Source organism: Capra hircus, chromosome 1, assembly GCF_001704415.2.
Source record: "Capra hircus breed San Clemente chromosome 1, ASM170441v1, whole genome shotgun sequence".
NCBI classification, from domain to species: domain Eukaryota; kingdom Metazoa; phylum Chordata; class Mammalia; order Artiodactyla; family Bovidae; genus Capra; species Capra hircus.
In genome coordinates, this window is record NC_030808.1 from 91,783,328 (window position 1) to 91,804,499 (window position 21,172).

At 37.3% G+C, this 21,172-nt stretch overlaps 1 protein-coding gene across 2 annotated transcripts in view; it reads right to left on the reverse strand.

The window, feature by feature from the left end:
- NAALADL2 (N-acetylated alpha-linked acidic dipeptidase like 2) overlaps window positions 1-21,172 on the reverse strand; it is a 1,631,204-nt gene that overhangs the window by 896,466 nt on the left and 713,566 nt on the right. For both annotated transcript variants that reach the window (XM_013964525.2, XM_005675296.3), the window contains one exon: window positions 2,702-3,203. In XM_013964525.2, the coding sequence (XP_013819979.2) occupies window positions 2,702-3,195 (494 nt within the window). In that variant the 5' untranslated portion in view covers window positions 3,196-3,203. The remainder of the gene's footprint in view (window positions 1-2,701; window positions 3,204-21,172) is intronic.

Here is a 21,172-nt window from a genome sequence, read left to right on the forward strand (position 1 = left end):
ACTACAACATTCAGTAAATATAAACTTTTAAATTATAAAAGTAGTTCATACATGCAAAAAAGAACTACAAGTGGTCAGTTAAGATATAAAAGTTTGTCAACACTATTTTTGGCCTATCAAAGCAAAAAATAACTAGGACCTAGAAGGTTGGCAGTCCTACAAGGCAATTTGGTAACATGAAGCAAACAACTAAACAAATTTAAACTCTCTGAATCTGTGATCACTTCCAGGAATTTATCAGAAGGAAATAATTAAATATACACACTTATGTATGAAAATGTAGTACAAGCTAAATGTATATTTGTAAAGAACAGGCTCAATAAATTCATGCCCTCTACATAAGGGAATACCAGCAACATTTTAATGTAATGATTCAATTCTGTGTTTATTGGTTTGAAAATGGTTCTCACTATACTGTAAGTGGAAAAAAATTCAACAGCAGAAGTCAAAAAATATAGATGGTATAATGCAATTTTGCTGTTTGATAGGATAAGATAGAAAGAATAAAATTATGGGACTAAAGTGGTAAGATTATGGGTGTATACTTTATATTTTTCTAATTTTCTGTCTATATTTCACTTATAAGAAGAGGAAATAATAATTCCTTTTCATTAAAAAAGATACAATATTAGCCATAATTAGAATGTAGAAAGAAACTAAAGAGCCTCTTGATGAAAGTAAAAGAGGAGGGTGAAAAAGTTGGCTTAAAACTCAACATTCAGAAAACTAAGATCAAAGCATCTGGTCCTATCACTTCAAGGCAAATAGAAGTGGAAACAGTGGAAATAGTGACAGACTTTATTTTCGTGGGCTCCAATGCTTTGGCCATGTGATGAGAAAAATTGACTCATTGGAAAAATCCCTGTTGCTGGGAAAGACTGAAGGCAGGAACTGGGGATGACAGAGGATGAGATGGTTGGATGTCATCACCAACTCGAAGGACATGAGTTTGAGCAAGCTCCAGGAAGTTGGTGATGGACAAGGAAGCCTGGCATGCTGCAGTCCATGGGGTCACAAAGAGTCAGACATGACTGAGTGGCTGAACTGAACTGAATCAACAGCCTTCCTGCTGAGTTCAGCCAACCAACAGATAACTGGGAGGAGGGCAGAAGGAAGAGAGAAGCCGTGGTACTTCTTATTCTGCTTTCAGTGGTGCCTCTGGCTGAGGTTACATCTCCCACCAACCCATTTGTGTATCCAGAAAATTCCACCTTCCACTGAGTTTCCGCAACTCACTCTTTCTCCAGCCTAGGTTTAGTCATGACTCCATTCTGCTGTTCATCTGTTGGCTGTCTCAGTGTCCCCAAATTGGCTTCTCAGTTTTTCAGCTCTGTTGAAATTATTTCCCTATTTTAAATGCCCTCTCTTTTAAATATTCAGAGAGTTTTCTGCTGTGGTTGGATCCTAATTGATACAATCACTGATTATAAGACAATGTTGTATCTTTCACTCAATTCACTATAAATAATTGACATTGAGAAATACCATCGAAATTGTTAGTTTCTTCATTTGACAGAGACATAGAAGGACATAGCAAACAAACGACTATGAATCGTGTGATGTTCAGACAGAATTATATTTCACCAACATCAGTGTGATATGTTCGTACATAGATTAAATGATGCATCTGCAGTGGGCATGCTCCCTAGAAGATCCCTAGAAATGCATGTGTGCTAACATATTGTTGGTAATAAGTTGGTGTAGCCCAAAAGGAATATCCTTATGACCTAATATACCTTTCTCTCAACTACCTACACAGAACAAATATGTTTCACTTAGGATTAGTCTTTATTACCAAGTATGGAAGACCCAAGTGAATGCTAATAATTAATCTTCCCTTCCAGTTCCTCACCTCTCTAAATGTATCAACTAGGAAACCCTTTACAATTCAATATATATGTTAATGATAGGATAAGCAATAAAATTTAACTTACCCATTTATCATATGATTTGAGTGGAGCTTTTCCCAATAACTCAGAATTAAAGCCTGATAAAAATATTTTATCATTTAACTTATAAATAACACATTCTGGCTAAAGAGGTCATAGGCAGACTTACCTTAAAAGAGAGATGACCTTTTACAACTGCCTGATACGTGGAACCCAATGTGTTTCAATATAAGTACTCATTGGGAAGCTCAGTGATGCAGGGAACCAAATACTACCAGTGCTTGCCTTAGCTCTTGACAGTTATTTAAGTCCATAAAGCACATTTATTTTACTCTGATGTCATTAAAAATTTCAATCATACGTCTAATGCACTAGTTTTTATTACATGTACATCCAGCAATCTTTGCATACCAATTTGCCCTACCTGGAATTTCCCAAGAGGGAGAAAATATAGTGGTTCAAGTCTTTTAGTATCTACAGGGGTTATGGTTCTTATTATTGATTATCAAAGCATCATCATAAATTTGTATTATAGTATCATAAATCTGAAACCATGCATCCCCCTCCATGAAGGGGTTGCTGGTAAGTTATAATTTTGCAATAATCGCATTCTTCTTTTTTTTAAAGGTGTTTTTTATTTTATACATTAGGTTTGATCGTAAGGATTATTTTCTCACATATTCCAGAGTGTCTGCATTTCAGGGGAGGGCGGACTAACTTTAAACCACGGAAACATCACCAGTAGGATATTCCCTGTAAGACATCTTTCCCAGGAGATGCATCCCACCAACATCCATTGTTTGCACACCTACCTGAAAGACTTCTTAATATCTTCTGATTGGATTGTCTTGAGAATCTCCTGGTATAACTGAAGATCAAGGGTTCCTGAAGATGTAGCATTTGAAGGGCAATTTTTATGTGAGTAATAGCCTATCAAGATTCCAGAAATAAATAAAATGATTGCCATGCAAAATATTTTTAAAAGGCGGCAAAAGTTGCAGGGGTTGCTCTTTGGTGCAGATCTTGTATAATGGGTCACATAGTCAGATTCTTCTTGAAGTCTCTGAAACCTTCCTTTGGGTGAAGTTGCTGGTTGAATGGGATCAAGATTGAGGTCTGCAGTCTCTGAATTTTCCAGGTTCTGATTCTCAGCACTGTTTAGCTGGAACTGGTCAAAACCAGGCTCCTCCAGTTCCTTTTCCATGTCCCACTCTAAGTCAAGTGCAGTGGCTTGGAGGTCATCATTGTCTAAGTACTGTGAATGTCCTGGAGCTCTTTGATCTCCACTGACCTTCTGATAGGCCATCTTTTTACCTGTGAAAATAAGAAAAGTATATTTTATGAAAATAAACCAACAAAGACAACCTCCAAGGTGAAAACAAATAATCTATATCACGTTCTAAGTCACTTCAGTCATGTCCGACTCTTTGAGATCCTTATGGACCACAGCTTGCCAGTCTCCTCTGTCCATGGGATTCTCCAGGCAAGAATACTGGATTGAGTTGTCATGCCTTCCTCTGGGGCAATCTTCCCAATCCAAATTAGCTGTGTAGAAAATTGTAATGATTATGAGTAGGGGAAATACCTCATTCTTGTAGTATCCATAAGTGCATGCATGCATGCTCAGTCATGTTCAATTCTTTGGGACCCCATGGACTATAGCCCTGCAGGCTTCTCTGTCCATGGGATTTTCCAGGCAAAAATATTGGAGTGGGTTGTCATTTCCTCTTTCAGGGGATATTCCCAACCCAGGAATCAAACCCGCATCTCATCTCTTGTATCTCCTGAACTGGCAGTCAGATTCTTTCCTGCTGAGCCACTGGGGAAGCCTCCCTAAAGAAAATCATTCAGTAATAATCTTATACTGTGCTGTTGATGTTTACTATAGGAGAAAAGACAATAAATAAAAATAGAAGGCACTCGATACAAAACTGTGAGAAAACATAACACACACACACACACAATTCCTCTGAGGCTCAGGAGAATAAAACTCAAATGCACAACTGCATTAAACATAATGTATGGAATGCAAAATAAACTTTTTTTTCAAGGTCACTTTTAAGAAAAACTGAGAACAGAAGCAATAATGTTGTGACTTTTTAAGTTAAGATGAGGTGGGAGTTGGGGTGGGGAGACCCTGGTATCAGTTACATTACCAGAGCTCATTTTAAAAATGTTAATTCAGGTTAAGAATGAAAACAGTAAAATGAAGTAGCACCTCTATAGAAATTCAAGAAGCAAAATATGGTGTTTTGCCTACTCATGAGTTATCAAAATGATTGGAAAACCTTGACACTACCATAGAAAGCTAACATGTTCCCTGGGATTAGTGACATGAATTGGCCTGGCTCACTGAACTTTAAATAAAGTCTGGGATGGCATCTATCCAAACAAGGAAGCCTTTTGCCAGGATAGGAGGGTTTAGTTTCATAACCTTGCTACAGAGTGGCAGATGGAAGCTTTTCTCCCCTACACCGTTCTGGATGACAGTTTGCTGTATCCTGCAGAGTGGTATTAGGATAACTGGGCTAATTAACTACAAGTGGTCTTCAGTCTGTATTCAGTAACACACTGGTGTATAGTGGTTGCAGATTAAGAGTATTTATACTTAAATTTTCTGTGTATTAGATTTGTCATCCCAGCTGGATTCTAAGGTCTCCCACTATGTTTTATGATTTTTTCTACGTGCACCACTGTGGTGGGTGAAAAACAGAGCACAGCCGACAACTGACTTCCTAAATGCCTTAGGGCCAGTTGTGAACAAGTGAACTCTAATGAAAAAGGTACAAAGACCTCATGAAAGAGTGGCATTATGTACAGAATTATGGGTATATACAATTTCAATCCTGGCTGGCAGATGTCCATATGCATTAAAACGTCCTGAATGTTTAAGATAGTTCAAGTACCATTAAATATTAATTTTACAATATAAAAATTTGAACTCCAATTAGATTTCTCATCTGCTACCATATCATCTAGGATTTAGTCTTGTCCAGAGCTGACTCAATAAAGATGAGTATCTAATATATGTCAGGTACTGGGATGGGCAGTGAAAACAAAGATGAACAACGATGATTCCCTATTCCTCAAGTAGGGAATGATTCAAAAAGAACAACAGACATTTGAACAAACAAGTCAGTCACATAACAAATACAAAAATGCAAGGGAGACTCAGTGGTGATGGATTCTAGCAGGAAATGTGGGAAATGACTCTCTGTTCAGGTTATTTCTAACTGGAGAGAAGAGAGGAGTACTACTGGAGAGAAGGGAGAAGTTAAACTAGGGCAGACAAGGGGTGGGAGAGGAGAGCAGCTGGGCGGGGGTGAAATATATAAACACACAGATGAATACGAGTGCATGGTGCATGGGCCACTCACCTGATAAACCCAGACTGGTGTGCTATGACAGAGGATGGAGCACAGAGCCTGAGCTGGAGAAAAAGCTAAGAAAAGGTAATCGTGGGCAAAAGGCTTACCTTCTCTGCAGCTCAGGGTCTTCATTTGTGAAACAGGCATGATGGTAACATAAACCTCATAGTACTCTCAATAGAATTAACTGAGGTAGTGAACCTAAGCACCAGTTTGTGTCATATAGGCTGTATGGGTTTTAAGGGCCATTTCTTATATTAGAGGAGGGAGGAGAGTCAAGCATTGTTGAAAGAAATAAAATGAGTTAGATAATACAGAACACAAGACATAATTCTTCACGACATTGTGGAAAAGGGAGGAGGTTGCATATTATGCTCATGCACGTACACTTGACACACAATATGATACTTGTTGTTTTACAGTTAGTCCCTAAGTAGACTAGGGTCTTTTTTCTAAAGTGCCACATGACATACTGTTACACAGGAGCTTAATTGATACTATGTATTAGAACAGCCTCAGGAGTGACTTTTTTTCCCTCCCTCTTCTGTTCTGCCTCCTTCCCTCTCCCCTTTTTCTGCTTGACCTGGTTTCCACAATGATTCAAAAAAAAATGCATTATTTGAATTCTTTGGTCACATCAAGACAAACAGAGAAATGGAGTGATTATGGAGTTAGTGATAATTATTGACAGGTTAGGAGATGGTTATAGTTGATTTAAAAAAAAAAAAAAAGAACAGCATGAGATATTACTAGAGAACAGGAAAAACCTGAAGGCAGTAGAAATAAAGTATCTTTAAAGTCCATGATTCTAACCTATTTTATATTACAGAAGAGGAAGCTGATGTCCAATGCTGAATCATTCTTTTCGCTGAGAAAAGTGGTATTTGGAGACACATTTCAGGTGATGGTTTTACAAAACTATGAGATTAATGTTAGTGATTAATAAACTGTGGTGTTAAAAACCCCACAATCCATTTTTTAATGTACACTGCAAAATACTACAAATTCTAGCAGTTATCCATTTTTTTTCTTATTTGACTTATCTTGACATATGATTATTTACTTCTTTAACAGTTCAGTTTATGCATTATTGATTTATTTAGACACTGTTTCAATATACTTTTCTAGATTTTTTTCCTCCCATTTTAATGAATCACAGTGTCTCTAATAGTTTTCTTTAAAAATACTGAATTGTAGACTGTGGTTTATGCTCAAGGAAGATTTTGGCACACAGAAGTTACCACAGAAATGTGAGATCTCTAATTCTGACCTCTAATACAAACATTCAAAGTCACTTCTCTACAAATCATTTACAAACCAACTGCAGTGATGAGGAAGAGTTTTCATTTCTACCCTGACAATAGGCATTCCATCACCTGTACATCAGCAATTTAACGCTTTTCAAACATCAGACAGAGCCATCAATTAGAATGCTATGCAGATACAGATATTAACTCCTCATCATGATGGATATCTCCCTGACATACTCACTACCACTTCTGGACTCATTATACATTTATAAATTTACACCAAATTCTATCTTCCAGGAGAGCAGTATCTGCATGAATTGAGCCACTTGATCTAACAAAACCCAAAATTTTAGAAAATTTTCAAAAAAATAAGTTTGTGATAACTTAAAATGGGCTTCCCTGGTGGCTCAACTGGTTGAGAATCTGCCTGCAACGCGGGAGGCCTGGGTTCTATCCCTGGGTTGGGAATATCCCCTGGAGATGAGAATGGCCACCTACTACAGTATTCTGGCCTGGAGAATTCCATGGACTGTATAGCCCATGGGGTCTCAAAGAGTCAGACACAACTGAGTGACTTTCACTTTCAACACATATAATAAAGCATTCAATAAATTACTTGATAAATTTATATTATAGATTACTAGAAATTCATTTGTTTAAAATTATCTTAAGGAAAAAATGGGGCTTCCCTGGTGGCTCAGATGGTAAAGAGTGAGTCTACCAAGCAGGAGACCCAGGTTTGATCCCTGGGTCAGTAAGATCCCCTGGAGAAGGACATAGCAAGCCACTCCAATATTCTTGCCTAGAGAATTTCATGGACAGAGGAGCCTGACAGGCTACAGTCCATGGCTTCACAAAGAGTCGGACACAGCTGAGTGACTAACACACACACACACACACACAGGAAAATATTATACCTTTTTACAAAAATATAAATCTCAGCCCTGACAGTTTTGTTTCACTTACCCTATTTAAAATGAACTTCTCAAAAATTAAACTGAATGAAATTAATAATATATTCAGTTTTAAATAAGGATGAATTATTTCCTTTGTCCCACAAAAATAATGTAGCTTTCTTTAAAAACCTATTACCCATGAGATCAAGAAAAGGAAATATCACTTTTTTTTTTCACCAAAACTTTCAAATTCCCAAATACAATGAAAATTTCGCATTGTAAAAAGAAATCTCCAGCAAAATCAGTATGTCTTAGGTATGACTGCATAATTAGGTCAAACTTCATACATTTTATACAACTGATGTACTTGATTCATTTTAACTTATACTGTCATATTAGTTTACAGCTACCATATATGAGTAATTAAAAAAAAATACATGGGGCAGATTTTAGAATCTACCACATGAATTTTTCCCTAAAAGAAATATACTTAGTAGGTATACATCAAGTCATAGAAAGTTATTCCGTTCCGTTCCATTCAGTCGCTCAGTCGTGTCGGACTCTTTGCGACCCCATGAATCGCAGCACGCCAGGCCTCCCTGTCCATCACCAACTCCAGGAGTTCACTCAGACTCACATCCATCGAGTCAGTGATGCCATCCAGCCATCTCATCCTCTGTCGTCCCCTTCTTCTCCTGCCCCCAATCCCTCCCAGCATCAGAGTCTTTTCCAATGAGTCAACTCTTCTCATGAGGTGGCCAAAGTACTGGAGCTTCAGCTTTAGCATCATTCCTTCCAAAGAAATCCTAGGGTTGATCTCCCTCAGAATGGACTAGTTGGATCTCCTTGTAGTCCAAGGGACTCTCAAGAGTCTTCTCCAACACCAGAGTTCAAAAGCATCAATTCTTTGGTGCTCACCCTTCTTCACAGTCCAACTCTCATATCCATACATGACCACAGGAAAAACCATGGCCTTGACTAGATGGACCTTAGTCGGCAAAGTAATGTCTCTGCTTTTGAATATGCTATCTAGGTTGGTCATAAGTTTGAAATAGAAGTATTTGTCGCATCCTTACTTTTTTTTTATTATACTACTTCTTTTCATTTTGTTATAAAACTTAATTTTTATGAAAAGCACAATTTTCAAATACCTTATTTGTTTAGGTGAGTCCCTTCCTACCCAGGCCCACAGTGCAGGCCAAATTGTTTTTAAAGTTCAATATACGCAAACATTTATCTTTTATACACACACATTCTTTTGTAAGGGAAAGAAAACAAATATAAGATGAACTAAGAGATATTTTTCTACACTATGACAAGCTTAGATCAATAAAAATGAATTTGTATTCTTACTAAGCATATGAATGCTATCTTTCACACATTTTTACTGGCTGAAACTAAGTAAATTATATAAGTGTAAAAAAGGAATATAGAAATAGGCTAAAATTTCAATATATAAAATACAGTCTTTCAAATCTAATAGCACAACAGCTGGCAGATACTTTAGAAAATAAATACACACTAAATGCAAGTTTCATTTTAATAAGTTATATGTTACAGATGTCACTTAGAAATAAAATTATGGCTCTGTTACTTCCTTGCTCAGCATTCACAATGAGGGAATTTACTACATGAATGCTCTGACCTTATCAATCTCTAGATTAACACTTTAGTCAGACTACTTGCTTCAAATCCTAGCTCTGCTATGTAATTTAAACCAATCACTTAATTTCTTTATACTTAAACTCCATATTTGTAAAATGGATATATTAAGAGCATTGTATTTGCAGCATTACTACAAGTGATATAAATTATGAAAGGTGCTTAGAACAAGGTCTAACATGGTGTAAGTGATCCACTAACACAGCATCTCTCCACATCTATAGTGTTTAAGAAATTAAATATTTGGAGCATATAACTTTAAAATACATACTTAATTAAATTATGACCAGAGGGGTTAAGTTTCAATCACAAGAACCTGGAGATAATGAGATGGAGCAGTACACTCAAGCACTTTGGAGAATGGGAAGCATCTGTTAGTCATTAACTGTGCTTCAGATAGATATGAGAGAAGTGGGGCTAATATGTACACAAAAGTTATCACTACATTTGACCTGCAACTGCCAATTCTGCATCATGCTATTACAGAGTTGAGTTTCTTTACAGTAAATTAAAAAAAAAAAAAAACAATAGCTTTTTCATAATGCTCAAGAGTTCGGTTTAACGATTTAAGGAATTCGTGATAATTAATAATTAACATGGGATAGGCATTTTTTTTGTAGAAAACTATATTGCTTTGATGGTTGACTTGATCCATTGACTATGATGATACTGATAGTATTTTAACTGTAACAGTATAAAAGACCATACAGATCTTATTAGAATTACAAACACATCTAAAGGCTTTTCTACTTGTAAAAGTTATTTTACAAGTAAGATAAATAAATGAGGCTGGCAGATTAATTTGAAAACATAAGGCAGAATCTCAATTTCCTATGACAGCTCTATGATTGAATCTTTATTGTACAATGGGGAAAAATATATTCATATAGTGTTTCCTGAAGCTTTGAATGTCAAATCATTTGCTGGTTGGAGTGGATTGATTTGAGGCAAAGGCATTTCTTAGAAATGTCAGTGCATCATCAAAAGACATTCATTATGCACCTCCGTGCAGCATCACTTTAGATGCTGCACCAGTGAGCTAGGAGTGCCCAGAGGAATTTTTATATTTAAGTTAAGGATATTCCTTATAGGCTGAAAATATTTGACATAAATTTTTCAGTATGAACCTAGTTTGTACAAATAAAGCCTATATTTGTGAAATAAATTTTTGTTGTTGAAAGCTTTAATGGTCTCAACTTGAGAGCAGGGCCAAAGATAAAACTATAAAAAGAGTAATACAGAAGACTCTCTTCCCTGACTTAATTTTTTCAGTATAATGAGATTTTTTTTTTCCAATCTGGTTTTGTGAAATGGAACCTAGCAATTGCCATAGTGTCTGGAAAGGCAGTAAGAATTCCTTATTTTTTGCAAGTTTGTATGATAACTGTATAAAATAAATGACAATAATTATTTGTTGTTCATGCCTCACTAATTTAAAGACTTTATAAAGCAAGAGGAAATTATTATCTGTGCTTTATTTTCAGGGGTTAAAAAATACAAATAGGCCAAACCTACTCTGAAACAGATAATTGTACACTGAATTTAGGGAAAGTAGATCATCAAGCTGAAGGTAAATAACTAAAACCTTAACTCCGAGGCCTGAGTACTTTGATCTCTAAAGGACATGTAAAAGGTACTTCTAGGATGCCAAATTTATGAGCTATAAATCGCCAAATGCAGTTAAAACCATTTGAGGGAAAATTATTTGATGAAATCCGGCAGGTTTGTGTAAGTGTACTTTATATCACTTGCATATGCGTAACCACCTGGCAGTCCCCTGAGTGGGCTGGCCTTCCTTTGGGTGCTTATGTGTAAAGCACACTAACTGAATAGTTTGTTGGGCCCACCCAAGTTCCAGCATTTAAAGTAAGGTTTTCCAATATCAGAATGATATAATTCAATACAAAACTTGGCAAAGAGAAGACAATTTAAATGAACTGAAATGATGATGTATACTCTATGGCTCACTCGAACAGGTAAATACTCTAGATAGTACTATGTGTTCAAATTACTGAGTTTCAATTTCCTGTAGCATCACAAAACTATTTTAGGGCTATGTAAATCATTCCTGTTTCTGCCATGACTCCTTTCCTGGTCGTTTTTTATGTTGATTCCTTCTAGATTCTAGAGTGTCCTTTGTTTCCCCTTCCAAATCATCATTGCACTTATTCTAAAGTATTTATAAAGTATTCACTAACTTGCACAGAATTTACATCCTGTCCCTCTTCAGAGTAATGCACATGGCCTACACTAGAAATGCACATACAGGAGAGAAAGGACACCACAAACTATAAAATAAATGAGCGGATAAAAACTCTGATCATGTAAGGAAAGTCACTGAAATTCAGCGTTAATGTAGGTGTGAGCTTCACTGAAGTCAGGATGCAGAAGATTCTGTGGGGTTTTCTTAGGCTCAGTCAGCCTTCCCCTAATCTCACTTGTTAATTATAAAACTCAGTTTTAGCTGAAGAGTTTACATTTATTTTTCCTGAGTTATCTCTCTTTGTAGTTGCCAATTTCCAATATGGTAAGCAACTTTCTCTATCTAGTCAGAGAAATCTGAGTCTCTTTTTTTATCTTTAACTCTTAGATTTGAATATATAACACACCCATGTTATGGTATCCAAAACCATATCCTAAAGGATGATTTATGGAGCCCTTAAAATAAGCAAGGATTCACTATAAGGTTAACACAATGTACATTATGTCATTTAATCAAACAATCCTATAAGTTAAGTACTATTACTATTCCCATTTTACAGATGATATATCCAGGTGATACTAAGTGGTAAAGAACCTGCCTGCCAATTTAGGAGACATAAGATGTGGGCTCAATCCCTGGGTCAGGAAGATCCCCTGGAGGAGGGCGTGGCAACCCACTCCAGTATTCTGGCCTGGAGAACTCCGTGGACGAAGGAGTCTGGTGGGCTACGTACAGTCCATGGTGTTGCAGAGTCAGACATGACTGAAGCAACTTAGCAAGCATCTGTGACTCAGGGATTAAGTCATTTCCTCAAGTTCTCACAACTATTAAAGTGCAAGTAGCTGGAGCATCACAGCTGGCCTGTCAAATTCCAAAACCTACTCTTTTCAAACATTACAACATTCAGACTGAAAGTCCCCAAAAGCTGGTATGATGTTAGCAATTTCAGAGATCTGATGGATTTATTTATCCTTGTTTGGTCACCAATATGACTACAAGCACCAGATGTGCATTAAATTTGAATGATTCTGCCTGGATCCTTAGATTCCCCTGGAAGTTGCTCTGACTCCAGGACCTAAGAGAGCTCTGTGGCTTGCTCTCCACATTGCTGCTCACACTGATGTTTCTGGGCATTGTGGTTTTAAATTAGGGAGCATTGCTTCCATGTCCATTGCTCTGAGGAAAAAAAAACACAATCTCCACTTTATGGTCTCTTCTAAGCAATACTTTCAAATTTTCTTTTCTCTTGCTACTGGGGGACAAAGAGCAGAACAACTGTGCTCAGAACTTGGAAACTACAGTTCATATTCAACATGCTGCTGTCCTGTTTTCAGGCAATCGAACCCTTTGATTCAAGCCCTGCTATGTGTGGTTTGCATGAGTCTAAGAGGGCTTGAGAATGTCAAGAGTTAATGTGTCAATACACAGTTGCTGCTCTGCTCTGAGACCTGCCTGCCAGGAGGAGCTCTTTAGCTTGATAGATACACTGCAATTTTTTATCCTTTCAGCCAATGTGAATGATCTTAAATTGCTGCTTTTTGACTACAGCTCTTGGATTTCTGGGAGCAGATGGAAGGCGCTTTAATCTACATGAGGCCACTAAGCACTCTATTTTTCACTTTTTTCAAAGGCACTTATTGGCTTACTTTTTAAATAGCTTTACTCTTCAAAAAGTATCAACAGGTTTCTACCAACTGGAAGTGCTTTATTTTAAAATTTGTATCCCTATGTTTCCTAAAATCATAACACAGAAATACTATTCAAGGTCTAGGTTGGTAATTCAAGGCACCCAGAAACTGTGCTTTTTGTTTTTGAAATGATTCTTCTCATACTTGGTCCTTAAGGGTGTTATTAGGAAAACAAAAAAAAAAGTTAATAGATGGTGGGAAAGGAAGCAGCCCAGAAAAAAACACGGGTAGAGAATGTTTATGCTCACTTAAAATTCAGTTAGAAAATATGTATCATATTTAGTTCAGTTCAGTTGCTCAGTCATCTCTAACTCTTTGTGATCCCATGAACTGCAGCACAACAGGGCTCCATGTCCATTACTAACTCCCGGAGTTTACTCAAACTCATGTCCATCAAGTCAGTGATGCCATCCAACCATCTCATCCTCTGTTGTCCCCTTCTCCTCCCACCTTCAATCTTTCCTAGCATCAGGGTCTTTTCAAATAAGTCAGTTCTTCACATCAGGTATCCAAAGTATTGGAGTTTCAGCTTCAACATCAATTCTTCCAATGAATATTCAGGACTGATTTCCTTTAGGATAGACTGGTTATATCTCCTTGCAGTAAAAGGGAGTCTCAAGAGTCTTCTCCAACACCACAGTTCAAAAGCATCAGTTCTTCAATGCTCAGCTTTCTTTATAGTCCAACTCTCACATCTATACATGACCACTGGAAAGACCATAGCTTTGACTAGATAGACATTTGTTGGCAAAGTCAAGTCTCTGCTTTTTAATATGCTATCTAGGTAGGTCATAACTTTTCTTGCAAGGAGCAAGTGTCTTTTCATATCATGGCTGCATTCACCATCTGCAGTGATTTTGGAGCCCAAAAAAGTAAAGTCTCTCACTGTTTCCATTGTTTTTCCCATCTATTTCCCATGAAGTGATGGGATCAAAAGCCATGGTCTTAGTTTTCTGAATGTTGAGTTTTAAGCCAACTTCTTCAGTCTCCTCTTTCCTTTTATCAAGAGGCTCTTTAGTTGTTCTTCATTTTATGCTGTAAGGGTGGTGTCATCTGCATATCTGAGGTTATTGGTATTTCTCCCGGTAATCTTGATTCCAGCTTGTGCTTCAGCCAGCCCAGCATTTCTCATGATGTACTCTGCACATAAGTTACATGACCATATAAAGCCTTGATGTACTGCTTTACCAATTTGGAACCAGTCTGTTGTTCCATGTCCAGTCCTAACTGTTGCTTTCTGACCTGCATACAGATTTCTCATATGAACCATCCCAAATCTATACTGGGTAAATTCTGAAAGACTATCCTTCAGCTAAACATCCAAGAGTAAAATACTGATACAAAAATTTTAATATTAAGTTCATAAGCTGTTATACCATGGAGTTAAGGAAATTAAAATTGGAAATGTAACCAAAAATACAATGACAGGAATTCACTATAGTTAACAGCATGGTATGCTCCTTATAAGACAAAGACCTTATATATTAATTCACCTAATCTTAGAGCTAAAAATGAAATTAAGTGAATTATTGTTTGAAAAAGTAGTAGAAATACATTAACTGTAAGAAAATAAATATTTGCGAAGCTTTCAATTGACAACTGATGGCAGAATCACAATTGAAATGTTTTTAACATAATCTCAAGCAGAACAATAGAGCAAAAATTTGCCCAAGATTTTGCTATTCTTTCTTACTTCTAAAATGCCATATCCATAATTATATACATATACATATATATCTGAAGCTAAACAAGAATATATTTTTGCATTGTTTTCTTCTAGACCTCCCACTTATACAAAAAATATAATATTATCTAGAGAAAAGATGACAAAATTATTTTAACACAAAAAGTCCAAATTCTTTCTATAAGTGACCTTTCCTTTAAGTATGATAATACTAGTAATTATTAACCTTTTCAATAAAGAAAAGATTTATTGAAGATGAAACAGGATGAGAAATACAATAGCAATATATTACATCTGTATAACAGTTTGGCATTGAGAAGCTAATTTTTTATTACTAATTTACATACATGCATACTAATAGTTTTGAGTAAATTAAAGCAACTAAACAATTTACCAAAAACTATATTAGGCACTGCTTATGTCATTTATATTTTATTTATGAACAGGAATATTATAAAAAATGGAAGACCTCCAATGGCACATAAAAGTAATGCTGATATGAAATTGAATGTCAGGCAAAAGTCATGAAAATGCAATATTCACAAAGGCATTAAATGTAAAATGTTTAGCAGAACTTTTATATAATTGACACTATTGAAATGTAGTTTATTATAATACATGCAAACTTTTCAAACTCACATAGCACTTCAATTTTAAAATGTCAAATGTTACTTTACCAACATGAATTTTAGCTTCTTTTCTTATTTTCTTTCTTCTGATGATACATCCTTTACCTTTTTTGTTTGTATTTTTGCGTCCCTTCAGCCATTCCCATTATTTTGTTTTTACTTTCTCATTTTCACTGTTGATGTTTCAGGAAATCATTGAAGATAAAATAACTGAATTTAAGGAGTTCATTTAATTATTTTCTATATATTAGGAATGATGTATCTTGAATAATCAGTGGATTTATTTGAAATCAGGACCTGATGGTGAAATCAAGATTACGTTTGGCCCTACCATTCCAATCACACCAAATCTTGTATCTCCCAAATAACAGTAAAACTCAACATACCCTTAACCTACTGCTTGGGAGTTCCGTTCTCTGACATTCTGTAGGAGAAATGAAAGGCCTTCTCTCTAATACTCTATAGAGATTTCCTTCAGCTCTTGGGACTGGTGGGTTTTCTCAATGCATTCATCCTCTATAACTATAACCCTTAAAAAGAACTCCCTCTCAGTAACAGATTTTAGAAACCAAAACATTCTTTTTCTTTTCTTTTTTTCAATCTTATAGAAGATTGAGGTATTTAATAATTGCTGAGTAGTTTTAAAATATGTCAGAGACTGAAATAATGGAAATAGTATAGTTTCTGCCTTTTTTTAATTTTTTTTAATTTTTTTAATTTTTTTTTGTTTTTTATTTTTTAAATTTTAAAATCTTTAATTCTTACATGCGTTCCCAAACATGAACCCCCCTCCCACTTCCCTCCCCATAACATCTCTCTGGGTCATCCCCATGCGCCAGCCCCAAGCATGCTGTATCCTGCGTCAGACATAGACTGGTGATTCAATTCTTACATGATAGTATACATGTTAGAATGCCATTCTCCCAAATCATCCCACCCTCTCCCTCTCCCTCTGAGTCCAAAAGTCTGTTATACACAGCTGTGTGCCTAAAAAGGAACAGAATCTTTAAAGATGTGGAAAATAAAAATTAAATTCAAAATTAAAACAGAGACAAGAATTCCAACACAAGTTGTAAGTAGATGGTCTTGATTAGTTTAAACGTGTTAAAGACTATAGTATTAGGGGAAAAAAGCACACATGTACTACTGTATACCCTTTACTTATACTAATTCATTTAACCATCAAACCATATCATGAAGTTACCATTGTTATCATCTCCACTTTACAAGTCAGAACACTACAGAGAGAGAGAGAGAGAGAGAGAGAGAGAGAGAGAGAGAGAGCTGAAGTCACTTGCTCTAGATAGCAAAGGACTTGAACTCAGGCACTATGGTTTCAGTGCCTGTGTCCTTAACCACTCTACAATCATGACTTCAATCACATAAAGCATAGTTTTAGTTCCTCCAAAAATTAAGAAAAAAAAACAGATCATCACTCAATTTCCTCACAATCAAACCCTAACAACATTTTGTAATATGACCTTTTCATAGAATTTCCATCCCTAAGTAGCTATCTTAGTGTCTTTCAGGAAAAAAGTGAAGATAGGAAATGAACAAACTCACCTATTCACATATAGATGTAAGCCTCTACTCTCTGGCTCACTAAATCAGCATGTGGCTTTCCCAAATAAATTTCAAAATCATCCACGTGGCTACTGATGTCAAATTCATGATATTTATAATTAATTTTTTATTGAAGGATAACTGCTTTACAGAATTTTCCTGTTTTCTGTCAAACCTCAACATGAATCAACCATCAGTTCAGTTAGTTCAGTCGCTCAGTCGTGTCCAACTCTTTGCAACCCCATGAACTGCGGCACACCAGGCCTCCCTGTCCATCACCAACTCCCAGAGTTTACCCAAACTCATGTCCATCAAATTGTTGATGCCAGCCAGCCATTTCATCCTAGTGGTCCCCTCTTCCTCCTGCCCCCAATCCCTCCCAGCATCAGAGTCTTTTCCAACGAGTCAACTCTTCACATGAGGTGGCCAAAGAATTGGAATTTTGGCTTTAGCATCATTCCTTCCAATGAACACCCAGGACTGATCTCCTTGCAGTCCGTCCTTTAGGATGGACTGATTGGATCTCCTTGCAGTCGAAGGGACTCTCAAGAGTCTTCTCCAGCACCACAATTCAAAAGCATCAATTCTTCAGTGCTCAGCTTTCTTCACAGTCCAACTCTCACATCCATCCATACATGACCACTGGAAAAAATATAGCCTTGACTAGACTGACTTCTGTTGACAAAGTTAAGTCTCTGCTTTTTAATATTCTATCTAGGTTGGTTATAACTTTCCTTCCAAGGAGTAAGCATCTTTAATCACCATCTGCAGTGATTTTGGAGCCCCCAATATAAAGTCAGACACTGTTTCCACTGTTTCCCCATCTATTTCCCATGAAGTGATGGGACCAGATGCCATGATCTTCGTTTTCTGAATGTTGAACTTTAAGCCAACTTTTTCACTCTCCTCTTTCACTTTCATCAAGAGGCTTTTTAATTCCTCTTCACTTTCTGCCATAAATGGTGGTATCATCTGCATATCTGAGGTTATTGATATTTCTCCCGGCAACCTCAATTCCAGCTTGTGCTTCTTCCAGCCCAGCATTTCTTATGATATACTCTGCATATAAGTTAAATAAGCAGGGTGACGATATACAGCCTTGACATACTCCTTTTCCTATTTGGAACCAATCTGTTGTTCCATGTCCAGTTCTGTTGCTTCCTAACTTGCATATAGGTTTCTCAAGAGGCAGATCAGGTGGTATGATTTTCCCATCTCTTTCAGAATTTTCCAGTTTATAGTCATCCACACAGTCAAAGGCTTTGGCATAGTCAATAAAGCAGAAATAGATGTTTTTCTGGAACTCTCTTGCTTCTTCCATGATCCAGCAGATGTTGGCAATTTGATCTCTGGTTCCTCTGCCTTTTGAAAACCAGCTTGATCTCTGGAAGTTCACGGTTCATGTATTGCTGAAGCCTGGCTTTGAAAATTTTGAGTATTACTTTACTAGCGTGTGAGATGAGTGCAAATGTGCAGTATTTTGAGCATTCTTTGGCATTGCCTTTCTTTGTGATTGGAATGAAAATTGACCTTTTCCAGTCTTGTGGCCACTGCTGAGTTTTCCAAATTTGCTGGCATATTGAGTACACGACTTTCACAACATCATCTTTCAGGATTTGAAATAGCTCAATTGGAATTCCATCATCTCCACTAGCTTTGCTCATAGTGATGCTTTCAAAGGCCCATTTGACTTCACATTCCAAGATGTGTGGCTATAGGTGAGTGATCACACCATCGTGATTATCTGGGTCATGAAGCTCTTTTTTGTACAGTTCCTCTGTGTATTCTTGCCACATCTTCTTAATATTCTGCTTCTGTTAGGTCCAGACCATTTCTGTCCTTTATTGAGCCCATCTTTGCATGAAATGTTCCCTTGGTATCTCTAATTTTCTTGAAGAGATCTCTAGTCTTTCCCATTCCATTGTTTTCCTCTATTTCTTTGCATTCATCACTGAGGAAATCTTTCTTATCTCTCCTTGCTCTTCTTTGGAACTCTGCATTCAAATGGGAATATCTTTCCTTTTCTCCTTTGCTTTTTGCTTCTCTTCTTTTCACAGCCATTTGTAAGGCCTCCTCAGACAGCCATTTTGCCTTTTTGCATTTCTTTTCCGTGGGGATGGTCTTGATCCCTGTCTCCTGTACAATGTTACGAACCTCTGTCCATAGTTCATCAGGCACTCTGTCTATCAGATCTAGCCCTTTAAATCTATTTCTCACTTGCACTGTATAAAGGATTTTATTTAGGTCATACCTGAATGTTCTAGTGGTTTTCCCTACTTTCTTCAATTTAAGTCTGAATTTGGCAATAAGGAGTTCATGATCTAAGCCACAGTCATCTCCCAGTCTTGGTTTTTACTGACTGTATAATGCTTCTCCATCTTTGGATGCAAAGAATATAATCAATCTGATTTCGGTATTGACCATTTGGTGATGTCCATGTGTAGAGTCTTCTCTTGTATTGTTGGAAGAGGGTGTTTGCTATGACCAGTGCATTCTCTAGGCAAAACTTATTAGCCTTTGCCCTGCTTCATTCTGTATGCCAAGGCCAAATTTGCCTGTTACTCGAGGTGTTTCTTGACTTCCTACTTTTGCATTCCAGTCCCCTATAATGAAAAGGACATCTTTTTGGGGTGTTAGTTCTAAAAGGTCTTGTAGGTCTTCATGGAACCGTTCAACTTCAGCTTCTTCAGCGTTCCTGGTTGGGGCATAGACCTGTGATATTGAATGGTTTGCCTTGGAAACGAACAGAGATCATTCTGTCGTTTTTGAGATGTCATCCAAGTACTGCATTTCGGACTCTTTTGTTGACCATGATGGCTACTCCATTTTTTCTAAAGGATTCCTGCCCACAGTAGTGGATAAAATGGTCATCTGAGTTAAACTCACCCATTCCAGTCCATTTTAGTTTGGTGTTTCCTAGAATGTCGATGTTCACTATTGCCATCTCCCGTTTGACCACTTCCAATTTGCCTTGATACACCTCCAAGTTCAGGAGGGGTGGTGGTGAGGAGATACTCCTCATCCAAGGTAAGGAGCAGCAGCTGAGTTTTGCTGGAGCAGCCATGAAGAGATACCCCACGTCCAAGGTAAGAGGAACCCAAGTAAGATGGTAGGTATTGTGAGAGGGCATCAGAGGGCAGACACACTGAAACCATAATCACCGAAAACTAACCAATCTGATCACATGGACCACAGCCTTGTCTAACTCAATGAAACTAAGCCATGCCGTGGGGGGCCACCCAAGATGGGAGGGTCATGGAGGAGAGGTCTGACAGAATGTGGTCCACTGGAGGAGGGAATGGCTAACCATTTCAGTATTCTTGCCTTGAGAACCCCATGAACAGTAGGAAAAGGCAAAAAGATAGGACACTGAAAGGGGAACTCCCTGGGTCGGTAGGTGCCCAATATGCTACTGGAGATCAGCAGAGAAATAACTCTAGAAAGAATGAAGGGATGGAGCTAAAGCAAAAACAACACCCAGTTGTGGATGTGACTCGTAACAGAAGCAAGGTCTGAAGCTGTAAAGAGCAGTATTGCATAGGAACCTGGAATATTAGGTCCATGAATCAAGGAATCAGCCATAGGCATACATATATCCCCTCCCTTTTGAAGCTCCCTCCCATCTCCCTCCCCATCCCATCCCTCTAGGTTGACACAGAGCCCCTGTTTGAGTTTCCTGAGCCATACAGCAAACTCCCATTGGCTATCTATTTTACATATGGTAATGGAAGTTTCCATGTTAATCTTTCCATACAGCTCACCCTCTCCTCCCCTCTCCCATGTCCATAAGTCTATTCTCAACAATAGACTTTTCTTCTCCAGTTCTGCCTACAATAATTACATCTTATTATTATTTTTACTGACCATAGCTTTTATAATAATTGCTTTACCATGTAAATGTTTATTGGATTAAACCCCTGAATAATTGACAATCACCTCACATTTAAATGTATGCTCTTTCGGGAATATATATCTTAAGGGCAATCATTTAACTTAAATATGATGATTATTCACAAAACAGATTAACTGATAGTGCAGTATTTATTTGCAAGAGTGTCTTATGAGAACTGTAATTAAGGCACAAGTAACTTTTAGCTACAAGGACTGTTGAGGCCCTGAGAACTAGAAGTCCAGCTACTCTGTTGAAACAAACATGTGGAGAGGCTCTGACCATATGGAAAAGCTGCTGAGCCCAGGCATTCAAACCAATGTGCCACACATGTGAGAACAGATCAGCTGATTTCCAAGCAACAAGCATGTGGAATCAAAGAATTGGCCAAAAGAGACCTGATGAAGTAAGACGATGTAATAAAACAGTGGTTGTTTAAAGCTGGACAATA